We start from the raw sequence: 27,247 nt of genomic DNA, 5'->3' as shown, positions 1-27,247 counted from the left end.
CATGAGAGGTAGCAATTTCAGAGAGAGAGATCATCTCATCACAGATCTTAGCTGGAGGTTTTTAAAAGAACAATAAAAGTCTTTAGCAAAGGAAACTTCAAGTAGACTTTTTTCCACCCCTTCCTACAGATTTAGAGGATTGAAAAGAGGTTGTGCTTGACTATGTGGAATTTTTTTGGCTGAAACACGATTTATCTTAAGCTTTTCAGGATATTCTCTATTATTTGTAAGTATTACATGAGCGTAAACACTGCATTTGAAGCAGATAAGCTCCCAAGGGCTGGGCTTTTTGGCTTCTGGAGTAGATATGCTAGGATTCACATGGTCTTACTATATGTCTGGCTTTCTGAGGCAGCCTTTGAAACCTGTTACAGCCTTTAAATGTCAAGGCTTTGCCTACTTTAAGTGCCTATGACACTTTGCTCAAATGGAAGTTTGCACAAGGGCATGGGCCAGACATGCTGTCCTTTCCATTTTTACTGCCTTGGTGCTCTCTCTCACATTGAAGATGATTATCTCAGTAATGAGTTAAGTGACTTGAATTTCTGAGGCATTTCAGGATGGACTACAGGCAAAATGTAGTATGTGCGTGCAAAATGTACTACGGAGAAAAATCACAGAACAAGCAGTTTGGTTTGCATTCTTGGTTTGAATTCTGGTTTGTCATGTCAATCAGTTACACATCTTCTGCATACTTGCTTCCTTTCTTGTAGACACCTGGTGTGATCACATCTTTGTGGCAGGGAGCCTTTGTCTGTCTCACAAGTCTTCATATTTTTAGCATTTGAATTCTTCAGAGGAAAATTGCAAAGTACCCAAAAGATCAGTTAACACTAAAATACAAGTTATTTATTACCGCACCCATGGGATGAAGGAAGTAATTTTCTAGAGGAGCTTACCTTCCCACCCACGTGTAGCTTCAAGGCTCTTAGCTCACTGCCTTAAAAGATTGATCTCGATTTTATGATGCTTTTAATCAGTATTGTTTGCCAGGGATTAGAGGCCTCATCGCAAATCCTGTCTCCTCCAGGGCCTGGTGTTGCTAATGCTGTCCCACATATCTGTGCCTGTGGCTATCCCGGTAGCAGGCTAGTGAAAGTTTGGCGTGAGATCTAGCCATAAAGACTGGTTCTTCTCACACGCCTTGAGCGCTGATCTGCTCTTCAGGTGGCATGTGGCAGCACTGCTGGATTGGCTCAGCAGTTCCTTCCTGATCCTGGCAGGGCTGGCTGCTTGGTCGGTTGGTTTTTAAGGGTTGTGCAGCTAGTCTTGGAAACCTAATTCCTGGAAAGATCGTAACTCAAAGCCTGTGCAGCACGTTTATTTTATTTAATAGTTGAGGTGTGTTAACATATCATGCTGTATTAAGCGAACAGCTTCAGTCATAGCACTGAACTGTTGGGCTCCTGTCAATTTATTGTAAGCTCTGATGCTGAATTTTTTTTCCCATTCTTTATTTGCTTTAAATGTTTTATAATTAAAATTCAAAGTTACATTGCTAGTCAAAAAGCTTACTGGTAGATCTGTTTGGGTTGTCATCAGGCCTCTGACTCTCATTTTCTTTTATTTTCCATTTTGGTTTCAAGGAGATGCTATTTTAAATAGTAGTCAAAAGTTGCTTCATTTATTGTCAGCATATGTAGATAGTTTATGTAGCACAGACACTGGCAAGTTGCTGGAAGGTCAGAAAGGGAATATAGTGAATTATTTTTATAGAGTAAAATACAGTTATTTACTAAAGCTTCCAGTCAAGCCCTGTTTAACTTTGTTTACATTTTTATGTCTCCAAGTTTTGTCTACAATGTCTCAGAATGCTTATAACCTAGTTATGAAAAACATGGGTTTCTTATATGGGAGTTCTCAAGAATTTGTTGATAAGAAATTTTGAAAAGCCTCCCTTGCCAGCAGATAGTGGAAAACTCACCCCAGGGATGGGCTCCACCTTCAAGTTAAAAAAAGGTTAATGGCACTTGAATGTGCTGTGAGGGTGGTGTCTCTTCAGTTCCCTGGGTGGCCACGTCAATGAAGCCATGATAAGAACTGGCTCCTTCTTTGACATACCTGAACGAGATGGGAGATAGAATCATGCTTGTTTCTTTCTTTACATGAGCATGATTTGAACCACCTTGAAGAAACCGTGCTGTTCTTTTTCTGTGCTTGGAGTGGCAACTCTCATCTAACTACAAAGCATTGAAAAAAGTGTACGAGAAAGACAGACTGAAACAAAATTGTTCCTTTTCTTAGCCAGGCTACAGATTTGCTCTGGAACACCATATAGGTAAGCGTGCCAGGGGATGGGTCTTGGGTTGAGCCCTTACAGCCCGCATGTGTTATCCTGCAAAGCAATTCCCTGCTTTACAAACTGGCCGGTGGGAATAAACAGGACAATGACAAGATGGACTGCATGTCAGCAAGGTTGCGAGGTGACTGTGTGTGGCAAGCAGCTCACCGTGGATGAGGATGCAGTTTCCTGGGCAAGGCTAACAGAAGTGTTGAAATGGCAATTGTAGTAGATGTTTGCCTGGGGTTTTTAATCCCTCCCTGTGTGTCAGAACTAACAAACTCTCAGACTACTCAGGAGGAAGAAATGGGCCAGCCTTTTCCTTCTGAATATGGAAACAATTTCTGCCATGTGGTCCAACTTGTTACTGCTCGCCGCAGTGGAAATGGCTAGATAGGAAACAGGCTAGAGAGGACAGAATGTAGCTCCTTATCCGCATCCCCTTTCTTTTTTCCACAGAAAATATGACCCTGTTCTGACAGCTTAGGTCTGATTAATGGGCTCAGAGCCCACAGATGGCACAAAGCCTTTGGGCCTGGAATTCAGTGAGGTGTCTAATTCCAAATGAAAAGACACAGAACAAATCCTTAATCTATTGGGAGCTGATCAGGACAACTGTTCATGCAGCAGCAGCTTGTATTCAGGCAAGGCACTGTCTTCATCACCTTTATTTTAAAAAAGAGATTAAACTTATTTAAGACCATTAAGGAAAACTGCCTTAAATTATTATTGGCAATTATTACTTGCAACTGGAAAGCCAGTCCTTTGCCCGTTGCCATTTGAAAACTGTAGGATTAGACAGTGCCACTGCAATGTATTTGCAAGCTATTGCCATAGCTCCAACTTTTACTGCTAGCCTGCTGAAGATTTATCCCGGCCTTAGGGAATAATCTCATTGCAGGATTGTTGCTGTACAATGTTGCACCTGGAATGAAAGATCCATTAGTCAGAATGCAGGATACAAATACCTACCGAAGAAACCAGAGAGTGCAGTATTCCTTAGTGTAGGCTTCTGGATTTGAAATTTGACCTTGGTCTTCTGCTGGATGACCAGGTCTTAGGAGTCAGATGGCAGAGAGGATACTACAGATGTCATTGTGCTTCAGGAAGCTTATTAGTACTCCAGCAGGATCCAGAAATCCCAGAGCAGGATTATGGCTTCATTGCCTGAGGTCTGTGCAGAGGTCATACAGAAATGTGGTCCCTGCCTCAAAGAGCTTGCTTCCTCAGCTACTGAGGAAACAAGCTTATCTTGAGGGGGAGTGTGAGTGGGTGCATAGATGCTTGTAAATTTGGCTGTTTATTTCTGAATAATAAAGATGCATAAGCAAAACTGATTGGAAGCATCTCAAATAGTCCTTACCTAATTACTGTGTCTTACATATAAAGGTAGCTACCTAGAAGCTGAAGGGGTGCTAGAGCAGTAATATACTACTGACAGTTAATAATGCAGAGTTTGAAGACTATTCCTCACTAGTCATACATGTCAAATGAGCTACAAGGCTAATCGCCATGTAGGAAAGCTGTCAGGAATGTGGCATGGAAATGAGAGATATCTGTGTACCTGTAGAGTTCCACAATGGAGAAATGTTCTCAACTGCTCTGATAAACTGAAATTCGTGGTGGAGAAAAGAGCTTTTCTGCATGTTGCCATCCAGGGTGACAGAATCAGCTGAGCTTTAAGGGGGCTACTGTATGTGAAATGGTTCCTTAAGGTTGTTATTTATCAAGCCTTTGCATTTAAGAAAAATGTCCATCTCTTGGTTGAATGAAGCTATGTTTCCATATGTGATCTATGTGTTAAGTTTTACACAAGTACATGTAATCGATTTTGGAATTGAGAATACAGAGTATCAAGAAGAAATAGCAGTAAGGTACTGTTTTTGGCAGCCTGGAGTGTATTTTTAAGCTGATTGAAGAAAATGACTTTCCGAAGATAGATTCATGGTCAGTGTCGTGTAGGGTCTTGCTTACGATGTCAAGACTTTCCCTGAATGCAAAGCATTCCTCTGCTGAAGTGGGTGTATATATAAGTAGTGAAATCCGATTAAGACCAAAAAGCAGGTTTGTCTGCTACTACTCCAAGCTGGCATCTGCTGTGAGTGATTTTTAGAGTTGTTCTCCTTCTAATGTTGTTCTCTTCCAGGACACAAGGAAAATCCTATAAATCTTCCTCTCTTCCAGTTATCCTGGGTCACAGAGAGGTTTTTGCTTGAGCGTTATGTGACCAACTGCTCTGATTGGCAAAGAGCACACTGAGAGATAGGGAGGTTAAAGCAGCTGGTGTGGTACAAGATAATTTAACCCTTAATTCACGGACCGTTCAGTTAGAGATGTCTAGTTCTTTCTCAGTGCATACATGCAGTAGGGTTAGAGGTTGACTTATTTCTTAGCATACTGTGTTATTGTGTCATCATCTTGCCTTGTTTTTAAAATTATTAATGCAATTATAATTTTGAAACTCATTTTAAATTCCATGTAAAGATGAGTCCAAAGGAATTGTTACTAATTGAGCCTCTACAGCTTTGATCAGTGCAACTATCATTCTTGCAAATTAAGCTCCACCTCTACTTTCTGTGAGGACATTTGCCATACTGTTCTGGTTTTCTAAATTTTCTAAAAATTTGACCCATTGATCAAGGGCAGCTTCACTCAGTGAAAATACTGTTGTTCTTGATGGTTGTTAGGAGACAAGTGTGCTCTCTCTTGCTTTCTTTTTTTTTTTTCTTTAGTGAAGTAATTAATTCAGTTAAAAAAATCAGGGAGGGAAGTAGCATGAATGTGGAAGATCCACCAGATCTTCATTGTCAGTCCCTCTAACACCTTACACATTTACATGTAGGTGTACAGTCACTGTATTCTACATATTAATATACTGAAAAGCATACAGCGTTTGGACAATACCATCCTGGCCACCCATGCCATGGAAGCACTCTTGTTGTACTAACACTAGACCTTTCTTGTGCCTTCAGTGTGTCAGGAAACAGTCTGGGAGGTGTTCAAGACATTCTGGGATAGACTGCCAGAGCGTGAAGAATACCACACCTGGATGAGCCTGTGTGAGGAAGGAACAATGAGTATCTTTGAAATGGGCATGAACTTCAGTCAGTCTGAGGAGCACCGGAGTCTGATTGTGAAGGTGGGTGCAGCTCCTGGTTGGTGTTTTCTCATAAGCAAGGGCATAATGTCCCACTGCAACATGCAGCTTGGTATGTGGCAGGTGGTAACATGTGGAGCACGTAAATGGACAGGCATGAGTATCCCAGCTCTTGGATCCATAGTTCCAAAAGTAAAGTTGTATCTGATTTGAGGGAGGAGAAACTAACAATGGTGAAGAGAATGTTGTCTTCAATAGGTAATGTTCCTGACAAGTGGATGATGTCTAGACCTCTTGTCTGAAAAGGCAGCATGACATGGGGCAGGCTGTGGCACATTACCCACTGTGGCGTGTAGCAGCCTTCCTGCTCTGGACTGAACTTCAGTTCAAAAAGCACTTTGAACCAGCAAGTTCTGAGCTGTGTTTCTGATGATACCGAGACATATGGCAAAATTACCTGTTTGATGTTTTGCATTGCTGTAGGTTTCTGACATCTCTGCGCTGCAGCCTGACTGAAATGAGTGTGGCTATAAATATAAAAAGCTTCGGTGTCCTGTGATGGCAATTGATAACATTGTCACCATGGGAAGTTGCAGAGGTTAAAATCAGAGTATGAGTGTAAAACAGTTTAATTAAAAATTGCTGAATATCTTGGTATAGTCTGCTATTTCAATTGAAGCAAGCTTATTTTAGCTTAAAGCAAATAAAAGGAGTATTAAGCCAAACTAAAGAAGCCTATCTCAAATGAAATATGAAGATGTCTATTCAGGAGTTTGTGAATTTTAAAATTAAGTCCTTACTACAGAATTAAGCGCTTAACTTTGTACGCATCTAAGATACAGTAGATACCTTAATTTCTCTGGATAAAAGGCTGTCTTAAAATGTATGGTGGTTTGTGGATCTTCTTTAAGATTACAATTTCTTCTATTATTGCAATGTAATGGATGAGTAGTTTTATGAAACTTAAATGTATGATCTCATAGAATCAGTAATATTTTGCTAGTATGAATGTGCTGACATTTTTCCTTTCTGCTCTTTTATGGACTCCTGTGCTAGGAATGTGCACTAGGGAATGTGAGTGTGAAAACAGTTGTGGATAATGGAGAGAGGGGTTTTTTCTGAGCCTACATGTTAGTCTTCACAGGTGGGTGCTAGCCAAAGTTTGCTTCTGCAATGTCTGATGGTACTGTTGTCCTTAGAAGACTTTGCAAAAAGATGGAGACAAATAGAATTCATCTGAACTTTTTCTGTGCATAGTGAATGTATCGTTGCTTTATGTAAGATTTGGTAATGAGATGATCTGCAGTGGGAGCTTATTAAAAGAAATCGGGATGATTCTTGGAAGCAGGATGATGCATCTAACTTCTCACCTGCTGCTGTACTTTTTGGGGTATGGCCCTTCAGCATTACAGTGTAGTCAGATAAAGTGCTCTGTGTTGGATTTATTCAGATGATTTATGTGTAATTTAGGTTTTATTTCTCCTGTAGATGGATATATTCTCTTCAGCATTGCAATATTCTGGAAAAGGACTGTTCATCTTTCTGTTTGCTTTCAGCACAGTTGTTAGAAGGTGACGGGTTTTGGGCTGATTTGATGGGAGACTGGTCTGCTTGAAGGGGGATTGAGTGCTGTCACCACTGTGTTTCACATAGCGTGTCATGAATCTATCAGGTGACTTTTTTAAAATAAAAGCCTGAACTCAATTTAAACTTGAACCAAAGACTGAAGGTGAGAGCACTCTATCCTATCTCTGATCAGCCAGCTTCAAAAGCTCTGATGGTGTATTTTTGAACACATAGGTCAGAGTGTGGATTTAATTACTAACTCTAGTACTGACTCACTCTTTCTCAGATGTGCTCATGCACCAAATGCTTGTCAGAGTGTGAAACCTCTTTAAGTCCAAACAGATGCAGCAGTTACGACTCTGCTTTTAAGAGCATCCTTTCTCCTGCTAGTTGCTTGCTCCAGTCTAATGTGGTGGTAAGAGCTGGGGCTCAGCCTGTGGGACCAAGCATACTTACTAAAGCACTGTGTCCTGCCATCTCATTCCATTTTCACCAGCTAAGTTGACCAACTTGCATGGCTAAGCCTTTCCCTTACTTGTGGGATTTTTTTTCTCTCATTACAGCATGTTCATTCGTTTGTTCACGGTCAGCTGTTGTAATATATTTTTATTTCATGCCTGAGGTTTGATCGATAAAGTGCTGAGCACTTCTCACCAAAGGGCTGCCATTATTTCACAGCATGCACAGTAGTCTGTAGCGTGCATGCGTGATACATGTGAATAGTCCACACTCTCAACTGCTTGAAAGGAAGACTCACTTCTGCCCGGCACTGTAGAAAAGCAGCATATGTGGTTGCCGGTATTTCTTCAGCCATTACATGCCTCATTCAATACCACTTGTTTCTAATCTTCTTCTGCTCTCCAGTGTCTGTGAATCATCTGTGGTTAATTTCAATCTGTGGCTTCTACTGGTGTGGAGGTGTGCCTCAGAAGGCAATGCTGGTGCTGCTCTTTAATAAGCAAGCTATGTGCCATGTGTTGTCTTGGAGAATCGAGGCCTGACTCTGTGTGATTGCCGATACACGTGTATATATATGTGTGTGTATATATATGCATGTTATACAATAATATATAATATATATACTACGTTTTCATCAGGTTCTTAAAGCAATTCACTGACAGATTTTCAGAAGGAGCAGATGAACAGCTTTACAGATTTATGCCTTAAAAAATTATTTAAAATATTCTTTTTCTTTTCCTCAAATTCTTTCATTTTACTTTCTGTGTGATCATGTTAAATTAAAGTACTTTACATAGGATGAATATAAGCCTGACTAATTTCTTTGGATATTAAGTAGATTTGCAAAGTGTGGGATTATGTTATCCCTCCATCTCTTTTGAAATCTTGGCGGAACTGGAAAAGGAGAAGGTAATTCTAATCTAAAGGGAAGTTTTGTTTGCAGTATATTTCTTCACATAAACCTTCCTTAATATAAATTAACTCTGCTTGTGTTCTTTACTGTGTTGCTGTGTCTCAGGGGAAGTATAACTCTGTATTATGTAGAATGTTCTCATTCTACCCTTTGGGACATGTGTGTCTGGAATTCTGATATTGCCGAAACCTGCCCCCACTCTGCCTCGTGACTATGGCCGTGTTCACGCTTTTGCTAGATTTTTTTTGAAAAATCCAAGAGAGCAGAAACACAAGCTATAGAAGCTATCAGGTTCCTAGGAACCTTATATTTCTTGCTACAACATTGAAGCACTGCTGCCAAACCATCACAATCTGTGCTGTCCATAAGCGCATTTACAGCTAGCATATGATATTCTTTGTAAAATGCCCACATAGCTGCTAGGCACGTTTTTTTACTTTATAAATTACTGAAATAATCCTGCAGTTCTGGAGTAGCTGGTTGAACTGTTTTTACATCTGCTTTCCTGCTTTTTCTGTCTTTTAGAGAAGACTAATTTTCTTCTGTGTTGTCTAGGGATTCTTCAAGGAGGGCTTTTTTAGCTACAAAAAAAATGGCTTCCCTGCCTATTTCTTTCTACATTTTTTCTTTAATTCTGTGTGGCTTGTCATATAAAATGAAACCAGAGGTTTGCATTTTCACATGCAGCCTGTTCTTATAGTAAATAAGAAGATTAAAGGAGAATCAGTTGCCAGTGCTTCCCTTGTTTCTTCCTTTAACTGCACGGACCTGCTCACCAGGCATGCGGTCAGGAGGTGGTTTGGGTATTTGGTGAACTCCCAAACTAGACCACCAGTGCCTCGTCCTTGCATCCAAGAGCTTCATCAGAGCAATACAAACTTCTGCTTCCCCTGAAACCTGTTGGGGCTGAGCAATGGTGTTGGGGACAGAGTTTGTGGTTTTCTCTTCTATTTGTAGTATTTCTAGACAACGGACTTATTGCACATTGAGAATCAAATACTGTAACAGTCAAAGGAACTTTTTTGTAGACTGATTGTCTACCATGTCTCCTTAGCATGCTGAGAGATATCGTAAGGTTCCTGTCCAGTTTTTGGAGATTCATACAACTTCCATAGAGGCATCTGCTCCTGACAGTGATTAGGAAGAAGAAATCAAGCTAGGTGGACTAAAGCCTCAACTCATGTCAGGGTTTTTTCCTTTTCTTTTTTTTCCCCCTGTTTAATCCTTCTAGTTTCAACAACACAAAGCTTTGCTGCTGTTTCAGCCAGAATGCAACTGGAAAAAGTGTACCACACCAACCAGATGCTCTTCCAAAGCCTTTTTTTGTTGAAGAGATGAGGAAAGTTCAGAAAATTGGTGGCTTTGTGGTGCCTAAACAAAATTTTGCACACCTTGAGGCTCACCAATCTGTAGCATAAACAAAGCAATTAATATAAGAAGTTGCAAGCAATCTTTTGTACAAATTGCATCAGAAGATGCTGCACTGAATATTCAAGTGTGAAAGAACAAAGTTAAAAGAACTGAAGGTGTGAAAAATGTGCAGTGGTAGTAAGAACAAAGATTTTTTAAGAGGTTTAAAAAAGTAGATGTGAAATCAAGCACATCCTTATATAGTTTGTGGTTCTTTGAAATCAAAACCGAAACCACAATGTGCAGGATACATTGTAAAAACTCAGTTTCTGTTGAAAGATACTGGTGATTCCCTTTTACCCTGCAGATACCTTGATTGTTTACATTTTTTGATGGAGCCTCAGGTGATTTCACATTGACTAGTAATATATGTGCTTATATAGGAAGAAACAATGTCAGGCCTTGTTATGAATATAATTCATAAATGTACTGTGATTAGAAGAGGAGAGAAAAATTAAAATTCCTGCCTAGTGAATAAAAAGTAATCTTACCAAGTCATGCTTATAATTTTTTTTACTTTTCAATTTTTTCATTAGCCTGACATTGTATCACAGAAAACAAGGTATAACAAAGCATATCTGAACAGTGTTGGGCAAATGAGACACATGACAGCATGGATTATGTCATGAATCCTTTCCAAAGGAAGCAGGGCTGTGTGATTTCTGGATGCTGGTGAGAAGGAGATTTGTCTTGTGTGCACCTTTTGGTGGGGCTGAGATCCAAGAGTTAAGCTGAGAGTTAGCTGTGGAAAGGAGTTTGTAGTACAGCTTTGAGAACCAAAAGCAGACAGTTTCACCAGGAATCCCCAAAACAGTGACAGGAGGTGCTCACCTACCGAAAGTCAACTCAAAAAGCTCCTGGGCCAAGAAACAAAACCTGCAATTGTGTTTGCTCAGCGGTACTTTTGCTTAGTATTGACTTTAAAGCCCATCAGCAGCTCTATCTATTTCAGTGTGTTTGGAGCACAGACTAACTGCTCAGTGAAGGAGACTAAGATGACAGGGGCAGAAGGCAACCCTGCCTTAGGATGTCTTAATGGCATAGCATAACAAAACACCTTCTTCGCATGCTGAAATGGGCACTCAGCAATGTAAAATACATCATTTCTCCTGAATTCTGAGCTGTGTTCAAAGGTGGGATGTAGCACCCCAATGGTGTGAGTTGTTTGTAACCACTTAGACTCAGTGCTGTAGCTTCTGATCACCTCACACAGTAGATGATTTTGTCTTCCTAAAGTTCCTCTGAGGCAGAAAGACCTCTTCTGCTGTTTCTCCGTTTCCTGTTCTGTGACCTTCCTTGCTAACCATTGTCTTTATTTAATCAAATGTCCTATTCACAGTTTCCAGTATCTTTTTGATTGCTGTCTTAGATACTTTAACATATTTTTCTTTGCATAGAACATCTCCAGTTTCTTCTAAATCTGGAAAAAAGCAGATTTCATCTGCTCTTTCACACCCTCCACCTACTCTTACAGATGCAAAAAAACTGGCTTCTGTTGTCCTCCTTTGAGCCATTATGTCAGATTCCTTCACCCCCTTTCTTATCACCACACTTACTATTCTCCTATTGACTGGCTCTTTCTTTTTGCATTGCAAGTTTTAGCCTCCTCTAACTTAAAAAGAAAAAAACCCCAGACCTTCACCACGTATACGCAAATAGATTAATTAGCTCCAGTTGCTTCTCCAAATCTTGCCTTATCTCCCTTTCATCTCTTAAGCTCTTTCTGTGTTAATTCTCTCTTTGGTCACTCTCCTCCAGTTCCAGCCTAAATCTTCCTTTTCAGTCTCTCTGACACCTGGCACAGCACAGAAACTGTCAGCCAGGAAGCCTGAGCTCAGAACCGATATTTCATCCTTGTCATCCTTGTCTGATCAGTTCCTTTACTCTGCAAATCTGTAGTTCTTCCTTGTTTTCCCTGTTTTTCACCTCATTTCTAGATAGCACTGCCTAACACACACTGAAGAATCACTTCTATGTTGAGAGTTCCCCTCTGCTATGGAGCTGATTCTTCCTGGGCAGAATGGACCCTTAGCTTGTTTCTGACACCTTACCATGGATCTCCAGCCTTCATTTGAACATGGCTAAAACAATTTCTGTTCCACCAAGTTTTCCCTGCTGTCTCTCCTCTTGCTCACTGTAAACCATATTTTCACCTTACCTGTCAGGGCTGTGCTTCAGGGCACTGCTCTCCATCCTGGCTTTGCCCTCCAGCTTCAGTTGTCATCCATCTCCTTGGATTCCCTCCAGTGCTTTAGCCTTGCCGCCACGACAGCGTGGTTCTGCCACACACTGTGGTGGGGAATCAGGACAGGCAAAGAGAGAATCATTTCTTGATATTACTTTCCTGTTGGAAATTATGTGTTCAGGTGGGTTAAATCAAACGTGCTTGGTACAATCCTGCATAGATGGGATTAAACTAATATGAGATTATTTAAGATCTCCTTGACATTGCTTCTACCTTTTTCTCCTGCCTGGAATTATCTCTGAGATATTTTCTCTTCTGTGCCTAACGATCATCTCTTAGGAGCAGACAAGACTATCCTGTGTAACTGCTTTTTTGCAAGTTCACGAGTTGACAGCTCATCCATCCAGTCGGTACTGTATGTGATTCGTGGTATTGTGGTAGCCGGTATTTAATTCTATGGACTTTTATTAATTCATGATAATTTTGCATTAGATAAACTAACTGTGGCCTGTTGAGAAAGGGAAGCACTAGTGCAACTGACACAAAACTCAGCTTCCAGCTTTAGAAGAATTAGTATAATAATGTTATGAAGGTCTCGCTTCAAGAGAACTAATTTTATACAAAGCATCTCTCAGAGGTAACTTCACTGAGTAAAAGCTGTCCCCTCAAGCCTTGGTGTGGCTGCTGCTGCTATGTAGAACTATTTATAGATCACTTCAAGTATTCAAAGGGTAAAGATGTTAATCAATCCTTGCAGATCCTTGTGTGGTAGGTATGTTTATGACTCCATCTTTTAAATGAAGGAACTAAGCCAGAGAGGTGAGGTGATTTGGAAAACGCTATTCTGTACTGAAGGAGAAACCAAGGCAGCATTAGAACTCTAGACCCCTTGGCTTCTAATTAGGGGGTGAAGGTCCCTGTTTGCCATGAAACTAAAATATGTCAGTGCTTGCCCGCACCCCAGAGTGGAATGCAAGTTAGACATTTAAGAGAGAGGAAGGCAATCGCACTACAAACTATTGCAGACCATGCCAGCTTAGCAATGGTGGATGCTTCATTTTCACATCCTCAGCTGCAAAAAACCCAAACCACATTTAACATAATAAAAAAAAAGTCTTATATTTCAGTCTGTAAGACTGATCCAAAAATGTGTGAATCTGTTTTTCAGCCCTCTGTAGACTGTAAGAAACTGAAGACTGGGTATTGAGATCATACTTTCCTTTTGAATTTCCTGTAAACCCTAAGATTTTACCTGTGACATAAAGCTGCAAGATGATAATAATCTCTGTGCAAGCTTTGCACTGGCAGATGGGTTTTAATGGATGACTGATAATTCTTTTATCAACTCATTTGTAATTTACAATTCATGCATTTTTTGTTGTTGTTTTCACAATGGCTTCACAGCATTATATAGCAACCAAATGTAAGGGTGACAATCTTTATCATTATTTCTCAAAGCTACCATTGAATCTAGGGGGATATTTTGTCTGAGAAAGATTTGTGAAAAATCAGGTCATTTAAACAGTCATTTAAAGCATATAATTCTTTAAAGTTATTTTATTTCACAAAAGATGTGATTCACAATGAAGAGAGAATATTCTGTCTTGAACTAGGTGAATTAAGGAATAATCCAGCTGCCCCATGCAGAGGCTGTCATTGAAAGCCAATCACACAGTATTAGGCTTTGCTAGTTTACTACAAAATTAGATGACAACTCAGTAATTTATGACAACTTAGTAATTTTATGCCTCTTTTAAAAGGTAGATGTAGAGATAGTGTCATGTTTTTATTCTAGATCTTGGCCATTAAAATAACAATTTGGCATTTCCAGTTTGGTTCTTACAAGTTCTTTTTATAATTTATTGAATAGAAGACTTGGAAATAACAAGACATCTTAGTCAAGTCCTGGGACCCAGACTCAGGAAAGCTGGGTGCCACCAGCTCCTCAGGCTGTCCTGCAACAGAGCTTTGGCCAAGATGCCCCTCACTGGGGCATCTCTGTTTCCTTGCTCTATGAAATGATCAGGACTATAGTGACCTCTGCTGTCAATGGCCTCTGCGGACTAGTGAGTAAAGCTGCTGGGTACAGACTACCAGGTGGTATAAAAAAATGTGTGGGACCCCTAATAACCAGGTTTGGTTTTAATAGCATCTACAAACTGCCTTGACTGACTGAATATGGAAGAAAGTCTCTCTTTCTAATGAACAAACACCTTTTACTAAAAGGGCTACTACTTACATATAACTTCCTAAAAGCTTGTAGAGATGGAATCGGTTTCTCTATTCCTTGCAGAACCCAGTACACAAAAGCTGAGTACAAACACTGTATAGAGCAGCATAATGACTCCTTAAAAAAAAATACCCCAAGTCCAGTACAGTTTTCTTGGCCCCAAGTTAGACTTTTCACTTTAGACTACCTAGTCTTCCTAATTTCTTCGTTTGTCACTTAAAACTGGTCTAGTTGTGTTTTAATTTTTTCACACTTTAGTATCTCCTATCTCCAAATACTTGATTTAATGGACTTGTACAATAAAGGTTGGCCAAAGGACATGCTGAAAAGCAAACTGACTGAAATCAGTATTTTGGCAAGCCCTCCTCAGGCTGGTATCCAGGCCTGCCATTCTAGCTGTGATCACACTTACTGTCCACAGATGTCCTGGAAAGAAGAGAAAGGTAGTCACTGGTGTGGCTCCAAATCAATAAAACCTGAAGTTCTAGACTTCCTTAGAAACACAGGTGAAGAGAATGAGCAGGCTAACCTGTTCAAAAAGTCTCTTTTGCCTTTCCACTCCTCCTTCGCAAAAAGAATCATGAGTCTAGCTTGGAGTGTCAGTCCTTAGGTCACTAAATACATATGGGTGTTTTGTAGGGAAGTTTTCAAAGTGGAAATACTATGTGTTAAGTTCATTGTAATTTAACTTCAAAGTAGATATTTGAGTCGATCCATTTTGGGTTGAGTTTTTACTGGAAAATGTATCTGCACTGATTATGTAAAGAAAGCCAGCCCAATAAACAAACCACCAAACAATACTCTTTCCCCTAAAACCAGAGACAAACAGAAAATACATGGCTGGACAATAAACTTCTATAAGTACTTTGTATTCTGTTCACATTGGTACAGGGTACAGCAGGGTACAGCATTATTCTTCAACAGCTATCATGCTGCAAACTGCTCAGCATCTCCTCCACTTCTTGTGGGGTTCCCCACAGACACTCCTGTGACTCCCCTGTAGAACCAATGTCACTAACACCAGGAGAATTTTGATGAAAAATCATGAACTGTGTAGCTCTGCCTTAGTCTTCATACACCAATTAATGAAAAAAATGTCATCCTTGTCACTTGTATAACCCTAAACAAAGTCATCAGACTAATCCTACTACCTTATTTTTAAGCTGTAACTGTACTTTCAAAAATACAGTTTTAAATCTGTAGGCAAGTAGCGGAAGTAATAGTGTCTTTCTTAAGATCCTTTTAAGCAAGTGATCTTATTGCTAGCCTCCTCTAAGGTGAGGGAACATTGTTCCTGCAGAACAATGCAGAAATGCAGTGCATCTTCTGACAAATCTAGTGCTCTTTACAGTATCTGTTGTTCAGTTTCAGTTGTATTTTGGAAATGTAAGACTTGTTTTCTTTTCAGCGGGGACTTTGTTAATGAATTTTGAACTTAAAAAATGAACACAGAATAAAGAAAAGAGAATTATTTTGGCACAAGGGAGGAAACAAAGTGGTATAAACTGCATTTCAGATACTCAAATATACTTAGGGTTTGTTTGTTTGTTTTCCAGAAACTGTCCTATACAAAGGAAGCAATGGGCAGGTGAGTACCTGTGTTTGCCTTGCATTTTACTCTGGAAATAACAGCAGGGCTGAGTTGTGACATTTTGTAACCTTTTCTCTCTTTTTCTTGTCAGCTCCTGCACTGATTGGTCATGTGGGTAAGTAATTTTCCCTTTTTAAAGCCTTGTGGTTCTCCCATGCGAAGCACTGGCTGGCTGTCCTGGCATGCTTGGCATGCTCAAAATACCTTAACCAATCTGGGGCTTGCACTTTTGCTTAAGTATGTCATCACCTTGTTGGCCTTCGGGCACAGATGCAGGCTATTATTTACCTGAAGAGCTTTAGTGAGGGAAATGTATTTTGGGAAGGAGATGTGTCCTTAGTTACTTGTGTTGGAGTTCCGGTTACCCTGAGAACATTTCCCAAAGGCTTTAACTGTAGTCCTGGTCGTCATTACAAAAAGCAAAAAAAAAAGTGGAATGTTTCTGAAGTGCTTTAAAAAAACACCCCACTTTTAAGAGATGTGCTCTAAAAACAGTTACAAGGGAATTGGCTGCTTGGGCTCCTCACACTTTTAACAAGGCAATAAAAATGAAAGCTAGTCTGAATTGTGGCTGCTTTTTTACCAAAGCAAACCTGAACTTGACCTGTTATTTTCATGTCTTTTTCAAACTCAAAGGAAAATCAGTTCAAATTATTATTACTCCATTCCTACTTAGAACTTTAAGCTGTTACTTTTAGAGCAATTCAAACCCAAACAACCTGGTGCTGAAGTCATCTGAAAAATTGGCAGGTTCAATTCCCTGCTTTACTGGCCATATAAAGCTATGATAAATGAGTAATTTGCTTACTGGGAATAGTATTAACAGTCTTTAAAAAAAGCCCAGCTTCCCAAATTAGGTATCCTCATCATGATTTCATAACCACAACTTTATATATTAAAATTAATAACATGAGATGATAAGGACAAAAGTGATTCCTAAGAAATTGGTTACTCTCTGTCCTGTTGAGCTGAACACTCCCCTGACATGAGCAGTCCCTGAAGCCTCCAGGTCAGTTGGGTAGTGTACATCTGTTCAGAACTTCCTCTGTTGAGAACGCAACATTGACCAAATTTTCCAAGAGAAAATAAATTAAAAAAAAAAAAAGTCTTGTAAACTCTGTGGGTCCAATTCTTTCTCATTAGCATCAGTCATTCTCTAGACTGGCTCTTTATGCGAATGGAACCACATCTTATTTATCAGAAAAAGTGAATGCAGAGATACAGTTATCTCCGTTTGAATGTTGACAACTCTGAAAAAATTCATCTTTCTGAAGTTGTTTGCGTTTGAAAACCTACTGTATCCCTCTACGTGATTCCGGAAATCTAGTAAATGTGGAGATAGATGAGAGGAATTAGAGTCAACACTAATTAATCTAGACTCCCTACGTGCACTGGCTAAGCAACCTAACAATGCAAAAAGCCCAACATTTGATTGAAAGGTGGATCAGAATGATTAATGTTGTACTCGTACAAAAGCCATCTTATCAAGTGTTTTGTGACAGGCATTAAAGGGGCTCCAGTAGACAAATGACAAGCTTTACCCAGCTGAATTCACTGTGGGGCTTTACTGCATTGCTCTCAAAAACACATTGCTTTTATCCCAGTATATATTATTTCAGACTGTTTCTACCTTTAGAATGGGATCTTTGCTATTACCATCAGTTTAAACTTTGGGTTTACTATGTCTTTTCCTCTAAAAGTTATCGTTTGTCTTGTGCTTGGATATGATACTGCATAAAGAGTGTGATACAAGACTGAAGCAGTGAGATAGACACAAGTAGATTTGCTCTGGATAATGAAGCATCGGGAAGAAATTAAAATAATTTATTTTTTGCAAAATTAATCCCCACACACAACCCTTATTCTAAGAGTGTTCTGGGCATCTCTGCACCACAAAGTTTAAGCAGTGAAGTTTGAAAGCCAAGATCATGTAAAAACATCGGCTGTCATGGGTAGAATATGTCTTAGCTAACTTCAGACATCCTACATCAAGAGTGAGTGAGCCATCTAAGTATTGCCAACAGCCAACATTATTATTTCCTGAAAAAATACACCAGACTTCCCACTACACATCAGAATAAAATTAAGACCTTTCAAAAATGTTCTGTAAGAAATCGGTGTAAGGACCTAAACCAGGATCACCTCCAGTCCTTTGGGCACAGTGTGGGAAATCCAGCGTCAAGTCCCTCCTGCACAGGAGGAGATGTGAGTGTGCTTCTGGCATTTCCTGAGCAGTGCTGTAGCCACAGGCTGACCCATACGTGCAGAGAGGGGCTGGTCCAGTGCAGGGCAATGCAGTGATTTGAGCATGGCTGTATTGCCACACGGCTGTGCCATCTGTGTCAGAATGGGGAATTGACCTGGTCTCATGTCTCAAGGGATGGCAGCACTATCCTAAAGCACCTGCGTTGGGTACCTAGCTGAGATGTTCGAGTGAGGCTCTCACATTGCCCGGGAAGGACAGGCTTCTCCAGAGAATGCCTCGAAGCAAGGGTCTAACAGAGGTGTTCTGATTTGTCCTCTGAGGAGCTCCAGTTTCTCTGGTGACTGTGCAGAAGCAGTCATTTCAGTCTGGAGGCCTAGCATTAGGCATATTTCTAAGTCTGTTTTCCCACTGATGAGAACATAGGAATTTTTGCAGTAGGTTTGTTTTCTAGAGCATAGCCCAGGCACAAGAAACTAAAAGAATGTTTTCTTTTTATGAGCTTTGACCAATCTGGTTTTTCTGTGAAACAGTTGGGGGTCCGTTTCCTTATTTTGGGGCTGATCTGGCACAGAAGACAGACCCTGGATATCTGTTGGTCATTTTAACCATGCTACCTTTCTAGACTAAAGCAAAACTGTGCTGAAAGCTATAAAGAGCTGTAGAATTGAAGCTGTGATTTAAATCATTTAATACATCTCATAATCCTACCTAGATGTCAATATCGTGTCTCTAGCTGGAAAAAGCTGGCTTCAGCTAGTTAAACACTAGGATGGTAGGATAGTTTTAGTGTAGCCTACAGAAAGGTGGCTTGTACTTGTGTAATTTACTTCCCAGAATAACTCACAATCCGGCATTACTGACAATTGCGTAACAGCAGGATGAAAGTTTGTTCCTGTAAGGCTAGTGCATGCATTCACGTAGGTTAAATGCTCAGCTAGCCTGGCCTTTTAAGGAACGGAGGGATTAAATTAAGTACCACTGAGGAGAAAACCTCAAAGGAAAAGTAATATATGGGACACAATCCAGATGTGTATAGAGCAGCCCAGTGGATATTGTGGACTTTAGCCCCAGTGGGAAGTGTGGGAGCACTACATCAGCTCAAGACTTTTAATAATAGCTTTATTCCTTAGGTTATTGGGACTTTGCATAATGAATTTTGCTCTCTTAATTTTGGAGTATGTCTCATGACAATAGGACAGTTGTTTTGTCTAATTCCTGTGGGGGAGTCAAAAGCCAGACCTTGAGAATCAACAGAAAGCAAACGAGTAGCACAAAACTGCTGCAATAGAAAAATATACCTTTTATGTCAGAGCCTTGCTTGAATGCTGTATACACAATAACATACTGAAGAAAAGGAGAATGGGATAGGTGAAAAGGATGACTATAATGCACAACTTTTTCACTTCTTCAGAAGTGGCTATTAATGTCAAATGAAATAGAAGCGTGTGTCTTTTCTGAGTGGTACTTGCTGATTCTGGACTCACTGAAATTAGTTGCAATAAATCATGTCCGGACCTCCTTTGTTCTGTCCATGTTCTCTGCTTTGAAATGCATTGGCAAATTTAGGATCCACATTTCATCAGTGGTGGCAGCAAGGGTTGATGATGTATCAACTCAAATTTTGTACCATTTATCTAAATGTGCATTATAAAAGAAAAAGAGTTTGTCTTCCATGTTGGGATCATTTCAACAGTTCAGCAGTTCTGCCTGCAATTAAGTAGAAACATACCTGAGTTCCTTTATTGTCTGCATGTGGACTTGGCAACGATATTGCTTGTTTCAGAAATTTTTTAGCATCTGCACAGCTTCACCCCATGTGAAGAGTTCCATATTGCTCCTCTTCAGTTGTAGATTTTCTTTTGTGGTCCCTACTGTCAGGTATGAAAGGTGCGTCCTGCTTTAATTAAAACCAGAAGAGGTCAAAATTCAAGAACTACCTAAATGAAAATTAAGATACATGCAAGTACAATTTAAAAGGAAAATAATCTGAATCAGTTTTGCATTCTGTACGTGGATAAAAATACTTCTGAAATCACATACTTAGTTCAAGGACATGTGATTAAAACATTTCAAAAGGAGAAAATCAGACCATAAAATGATTGTCCAATATAAGCATTGAAATAATAATGTTGAAGAACATTAATTTCTTGACATAGCAAATTAGGACATTCAAATTGATAAACAAATTGATGGATGTCCAGAACATGTAGTACAAATCTGAATATGTTACCTTCTTCAACCACAGACTTAAGTTTGTGTTAAACCTTGAGGAGTTATGTAGAGAAGAATGTAACTAATACCTTTAAAAAGGTCATAGCAGGGGGTGAAACGGTATTACCAATACCACATTGCCAGGTCCAGAGTGGTATTTTTCCTTAATAACACAGTATGGTTGCACGTAAAGAACTTGTTTAGGCTCTACAGTTGCCCCTGAGTCAATGGGACACTCTGTGCTTTGGTGGACTGGAACCTATAGAGTCTTTTCCTGACATGACTGATGTCACACAGAAGTACTTACCAAGGGGCTTGAAAAACAGGAATATAGGCTGTATTTATGAGCTGTGTTTGCTGTATAATATGTATAGGCTGTCTATAAGCACTGTTTGCTTCAGATCAACTTCTGAGGCCCTTATGGGTCTTCCCTTGCACCTGCCTGGATCCAGGCGTCTAACAGAGCTGTGTGATCTGAAACCGGTTGTTTCTGCTAAGGAAACAGTGCAGTGTTGTTCATTCTGCTGCATAGACATCTGCTTGTGCAAATTCCTTCCTGCCTCTCCATACAGATGTGTATGTTTTTATATTTTGCTTACTGCTCAGCCAAGGTGGTCCAGGGCATCACTCATGCAGGTAGGACAACAGAAATTACATTTCATATGTACGTGTCTCAAATTCATAGTAAGCTCTTGCTTGAATATAGTCCCTCCACCTGGAGTGGCTTGCTTGTGTAGGTATAGTTAAAAATAAAGCCTGGGCCCTGGATTAAGCCTGGGGCAAAAAAAACAATCCCCGATATTTTAAATGGTGTCACTGAAGGGGAATCTGTATTTACCTTGAAGATCAATGTGTTCAGGCAAATCGGTATATGCATTGTCATGTGCATTTTGAGTGGCTTCTTTAGAGATACCTAGTACTATTGCTGCTTTTTTTGGAGATTAATAAAGGGGGCATTTGAAAAATTAAAATGCTAAGGGGAAGTAGAAGGCAAAAAGAAATGGATGCAAAAAGAAAGCAAACCTCACCGTTCCAGTAAAGTAATGAAAAAACAATGTTGTGCACAAAGTGAGGTCAGTTATGGCACACTTTCTTAAAATAGTATTTTTATCCTCCTGACAAAAACTGGTAACTGTTAAATTGGCCAAATTCGGTACTTGACTGGTCTTGCTTTGTTAGATTGATTAGGGTTTTACTAGGTGTTATTTAAGCCCTTGGCTTTTAATTTTCAGCCAGCTGTGAGCCAGAATTTTGTCAGAAAATTGGTTAGCTCTTGGGGGCTTGTATTTAAAAGCCTCTCAGTACCAGTAAGAACATATTATCCGGCCTTGACAAGCCTGTTAATGCTTAAGGTGATGGGTTTGCTGTGCTGTAAATGACAACGACCTTGCTTTTCAGCACTCGCACAGTTGCCCCATGGCGTGGTTTGGTCTGTGGTTGGCACCAAGTGGCTAACCCCACGCCGAAGTTGTTGTTACCAACCAAAGTACCCTGTCAGATGAGTCAGTGATGGTGAGAGTGCTCCGGGACCTTTGAAAAATTGGAGAATTTTATTTTGAACATCTATAACCAGTGATCTAATCTAGAAGTAGTACTCTACTCTGGAAAACTAATTTTAGACTTTTCCATTTGTACACTGCTCCTCTTTTAAAATGTGATTTATACCACACCATAGCATTGTCCTTGTTTTTTCTTGCCTACTTTGAGGATTTTTCCTTTAAAAACTCAAGCAACTTAAAATTGATCTTGCGGTACTGGGTGTGGGTGCCCAGGCGCTGGTGGGGTTGCTGCAGGGCGGCCCCTGTGAGGAGCGGCCGGGGCTGCCCCACGCCGGACACAGCCGGTTCCGGCCAGGTCTGAGGGACCCACCGCAGGGCACGGCTGAGCCCCGCAGCCGAGCTAGTGGTACCTCAGGGAAAACATGTTTAAGAAGGGCAAAAACACTTCACAGAGAGAAGAGGAGGGCACAGAAAGAATGAGAAATGACAGCACAGGGAACACCAAGGTCGGAGGAGCACGTATTCCTTGCAGGCTGTGGAGGAGTCATGCTGGAGCAGATAGGTATGTCCTGAAGGAACTGCCGCCCGCGCAGAGCCCACACCAGGTAGAGGAGTCAGGAGTGAAGCTGAGCCTGGGAAAGGGTGGAGGAAAGGTGGTGTTTTAGTGTTTGTTTCTCACTACCCAAATCTGTTTATATGCGATAACTTAACTTTCCCCAAGGTGTGTGTGTTTTCCCTGTGGAGCTTATTGGTAAGCAATCTTCCTGTCTTTATCTCAACCCATGAACTTTTTTGTCTTATTTTCTCCCCTGTCTTGTTGAGAAGGAGGAATGAGAGAGCAGCTGGGTGGGCATCTGGCCTTTAGGCAAGACTAACCCACTGCTCAGGTGGTCAGATAGCCTTTTAGGTCCTTTTGAGATGCCCTAAGTTACAGCAGACATCTGCAGAAGGCTGGCAGGGACGACGTGGCATCCGTGGGTGGCCAGTGCCTTCCAGGGCAGCAGCTGGAGGTCAGGAGTGCCTGGAGGCCCCTTGAAGTATACTGGGTACTGACTTGTGGGTAGCTGGGCCGAGTCCTGTGAGTCTCAGGTTGAGCTCAGAGCCTAAATTATTCTACTAAAGCAAATCACATTTCTTGCTGTTCCCTTCTCGAGAAAAGGGGGTTGATACAGGGCTTAGCTAATGTTTATTATATGAGTTTGAGCACTTCAGTTCAAACAAATCCCGTGGCAGAGTTCTTTCACAGCACATTACATTGCTTTTGTTGAGTTTTTATTCTGACCTTGGTTACACTAAACAGTTTGTATTAAGTAAAATCCCAGATTGTTTCACCTCTCCTGAAAAGTAGAATCACATTTGCTTCTGAACATACCATCATTAGATATGATGCACTAAAATGCTTTATTTATGGATGCTGTAATTTGGTGAGACTCTGGTATAGATGTAATCTAATGCCTATTGAAATTGGTAAGAGTAATCCATCCTTGGAGTTAAGTGAATTTAATTGGAAAATATTTCATCTGACCAATTAATAATTAAGCAATAGTTTTAATTTCAGTTCTAAGATCATAAACAAGTAAGGAGACTGAATACCTCTGAAATATAACCAGCATTCTTAAGAAAATCTAAATCTTTTTAATATGGAAATTTTTGGGGGTTTTGTAGCAGAAAGAAGTTGGTGTTTTTTGAATGAGTTACTTGGAAGTCTTTGTACGTGTGATGGCAGTGGCAGAGAGGATAAGAGAGGATATCTTGTCGAAATTATGCTTGCTAGTACAATGTGGCTTTCCAGTCTTGGAAATCACTGCAAGATTTACTGAGGTTGTCAAAGAATTGGTAGAGAGCTGCCTTGCACTGTGCTGGCTGAAAACCGGTACCAGTGTCCACGAGATGGAAGCAGACACAAATAACTGTACATTCCAAAGCTTGCATATAGCTCATCGGCTTTAGTTGTTCAGGAAAATACATGAAGGTTTTGTTTAAACTCTTAAATAAGTATTTTCTGCTTTGTTCATCTGGAGATTATTTTATTTTTCATTAACATTTTATGATTGTTATGTAGATCTCTGTCAGTTTAACATTCCCTGAACTTACTATATTTTGGTATAGTTAATCATTATGTACAGGACTAGCCTGTGCCTCCAAGGGAAGGATGAGTGAGAAGATTCTTGGCTTAAACAGAAAATTCATCAAATTTCTCTTCAGGTCTGTTTATTGGCAAGTGTTATGTGCCTGTGAGAGGCAGGGGGAGAGACAGAGTTTGGGATGTTAACTCAGTGAAACTGTCATTTGATCGTATGCTTGTGCCCTGGTAACTTTAGTATGTAACTTTGGATCTGGTTGTCTGGGTGGTACTGGAAGCCTTTGATTTTTTGAGTGATGCGGAGACTGATTTGAAGCCCTGAAGGAGGCAAAATATCCATCAACTTTGACTGGAGTTTTGCTTGAGGACAGTCTGCAAGACCAGTGATCTAGTAATGTGAATTAAAAATCAGACCTGGCAAGGCTAGGAAGCATGGCTCACATAATATCAGAGCTTGTGTATATTACAGTGAAGGCTCTTTGCTGCAATGCTTATTTTATGGCACAAGTACAACCACCAATAAAAAATAAGTTCCTTGAGAAGTGAGAGAAATACGTCAATACAATGAACTTCAATGATTTTCTGAAGTCTGCAGTTCAGTTTCTCTCCAGCACTTAAACTTCCAATCTTACAGATTGGGCTGAATATATTAAAAATAATGACAAACCTGAAAAATAATTTTTTCTTCATTCAAGAAAGACTTGTTTCTGTCAGAGCATGTCTCCCACTCTTGGTAACTTGACAGTTGCTCAGGGCTAACAGGATTCACCCCAAGGAGCTTGGGTTTACTGTAAGAGCCATGTCAAAGCTGTTAGTTTTTCTTCAAGGCTGACAGTCTTCATGTGATTTTTATCTGAAATGTTTTTCTTTTCCACATTTGGCCTAGAGTTGTTTTATGTGTGTGTGAATACAATAATTGGATTTGGAAAATGATGCCTTTTGAAGATATGATTTTGATTTGAAGATATGATTTCCAAATAAGCAGGGTAAAAGTCATGATGAGAAGAACCCATCTTCTTGCAGTGATTTCAGTACAGTTACAATGTTTTAGTGCACTGGAGAGTATTTTAAAAACTATTTTATAGAATACTACACGTTATCTTTGTGTTTTATGTCTGGTCTTTGCATTTGCTTCCTTTACAGAACTGCTAGAAGGCAAAATGTATGGGGGGGGGGCACTCCAAGTCGGTTGGAATATAAGGAGGTTAGCAACCGACAGAGGCATATGGTGTGTTGTGTGATGCAAGTGACCCAATGTCTGGGTTGCAAAAGATAACTGAAATATTGCAAAGCCTAATTTTTATGAAGTTACCAGCATAGTAGTACTATAACAAATTTATTTTGCAAACGTGCTTTTTGGTGTGGCAGCAGAATCACAGATAAATCAAAAACTAATAAATCTGTCTCACCATGTCCAACTTCAATTTCTGATTTTATTTTTATTTAGCAGTAGTGAGACTCCAACTCCAGCTTCGGATGCTGATGTTACCACATTGAGAGGTCAGTTTTCATCTAATTCCTGTCAAGGCTGATTCTGAATTACTAGAAAATTGAGAAATTCGGTGGTGGTTGGATTTGAGAGCGAGCAAAAGAGCTATGAATTTTTGTATCTCAAATAATGCTGTTTGTGATCTGGAGATCATGTTATATGCTGATGTTACTTTCATACTTTTCAAACTTATTGTATGAATCATGAAAATCCTATTTGAGAAATTAGTTCTGTGTACTTTTTATTGCACTTAACTTAATGTTCCCAAAAATACATCTGCTGAGACAGAACATTAGCATTTTATTCTGATTAGTGTATTTGATACTTTTCCTCAAGCTCTTCAGGTGTTTCCTGTGTTGTTTCTGTCATGATGATAGGAATAGGAATCAAATGTTACTGTTGCTTTATGCTTGTTGATCTACTGCTATGTGTATCTACATGTACATGGGTATAAAAAAACTCAAACAAAATAATACTGCTCTTTTTCAATCTCAGATGCAGCTGCCAATGTTCCTCCTGCTCACGAGATCTCTGTTGAGAGTCCTGCGGGTGGTACCATCCATGAGATTGAAGATGCAGACACTACTGTGAGTGGTTTGGTTTTTTTTCATTTGGTTCAGCATTCTGTTGCCTTTTCTAAATAATATTGTTTGTGGTCATTTGCATTTCCTAGTACTTAAAGTTGTTAGCAAATTAAGATTTCATAAAAACAGGGCATGAACTTTAGAAAGTTTTAAAATAATTTCCTGGGCAGGTATTTTTTCATTTGCAGAGGATTTGCAATGCCGCTTCCCCCACCGTGGGAGAGAACAGGTCAGTTGAGCTATCAGGTAAGGATTTTGCTGGTGACATAGGACTAGACAAGGAATGCCTAGGGCTTCTGAGAGCTCCAGGAAGAATATGGAGCATTATTATTCCTATGGAAACAAAATACATCTTTGTGGTGGGTTGACCCTGGCAGGAGGCCAGGTGCCCACCAAGGCTGCTCTATCACTCCCCTCCTCAGCTGGACAGGGGAGAGGAAATGTAATGAAAGGCTCATGGGTTGAGATAAGGACAAGGGGAGAGATCACTCACCAATTAGTGTCATGGGCAAAACAGACTAAACTTGGGGAAATTAGTTTAATTCATTACCAATCAAATCAGAGAACGATAATGAGAAATAAAAACTGAATCTTACAAACACTTCCCCCCACCTCTCCCTTCTTCCTGGGCTTAACTTGACTCCCAGTTTTCTCTACTGTCTCTCCCCCAGTGGCATAGAGGGACAGAGAACAGGGGTTGCAGTCAGTTTATCACATGTTGTCTCTGCTGCTCCTTCCTCCTCAGAAGGAAGACTCCTCACCCTCTGCCTCTGCTCCAACACGGGGTCCCTCCCACGGGAGACAGTCCTCCACGAACTTCTCCAGTGTGAGTCCTTCCCACGGGCTGCAGTTCTTCATGAACTGCTCCAGCATAGGTCCCTTTCACTGAGTGCAGTCCCTCAGGAACAGACTGCTCCAGCGTGGGCTCCTCTCTCCATGGGGCCACAGGTTCTGCAAGGAGCTTGCTCCAGCGCAGGCTTCCCATGGGGTCACAGCCTCCTTTGGGCATCCACCTGCTCTGGTGTGGGGTCCTCCATGGGCTGCAGGTGGATGTCTGCTCCACCATGGACCTCCATGGGCTGCAGGGGGACAGCCTGCCTCACCATGGTCTTCTCCATGGGCTGCAGGAGAATCTCTGCTCCTGTGCCTGGAGCACCTCCTCCCCCTCCTTCACTGACTTTGGTGTCTGCAGAGTTGTTTCTGTCACATATTCTCACTCCTCTCTGGCTGCAGTTGCCATTGCACAACAACTTTTTCCCCTTCTTAACTCTGTTATCCCAGAGGTGCTACCCCTGTGGCTGATGGGCTCGGCCTTGGCCAGCAGTGGGTCTGTCTTGGAGCCAGCTAGCACTGGTTCTGTTGGACATGGGGGGAGCTTCTAGCGGCTTCTCACAGAAGCCACCCCTGTAGCCCCCTCCACTACCAAAACCTTGCCATGTGTCG

General features: G+C 40.6%; 1 protein-coding gene across 1 annotated transcript in view; it reads left to right on the top strand.

Moving 5' to 3' along the window:
• Window positions 1-27,247, top strand: part of IMPG2 (interphotoreceptor matrix proteoglycan 2) — a 64,714-nt gene that overhangs the window by 10,631 nt on the left and 26,836 nt on the right. Inside the window, exons 3-7 of the mRNA XM_075766877.1 lie at window positions 5,254-5,420; window positions 15,698-15,729; window positions 15,824-15,847; window positions 25,179-25,231; window positions 25,716-25,807. Of these exons, the coding sequence (XP_075622992.1) occupies window positions 5,254-5,420; window positions 15,698-15,729; window positions 15,824-15,847; window positions 25,179-25,231; window positions 25,716-25,807 (368 nt within the window). The remainder of the gene's footprint in view (window positions 1-5,253; window positions 5,421-15,697; window positions 15,730-15,823; window positions 15,848-25,178; window positions 25,232-25,715; window positions 25,808-27,247) is intronic.

This window comes from Balearica regulorum, chromosome 1, assembly GCF_011004875.1.
Source record: "Balearica regulorum gibbericeps isolate bBalReg1 chromosome 1, bBalReg1.pri, whole genome shotgun sequence".
NCBI lineage: Eukaryota > Metazoa > Chordata > Aves > Gruiformes > Gruidae > Balearica > Balearica regulorum.
The sequence above is the reverse complement of the archived record's forward strand: the minus strand, read 5'-3'. Positions and strand labels throughout refer to the sequence as shown.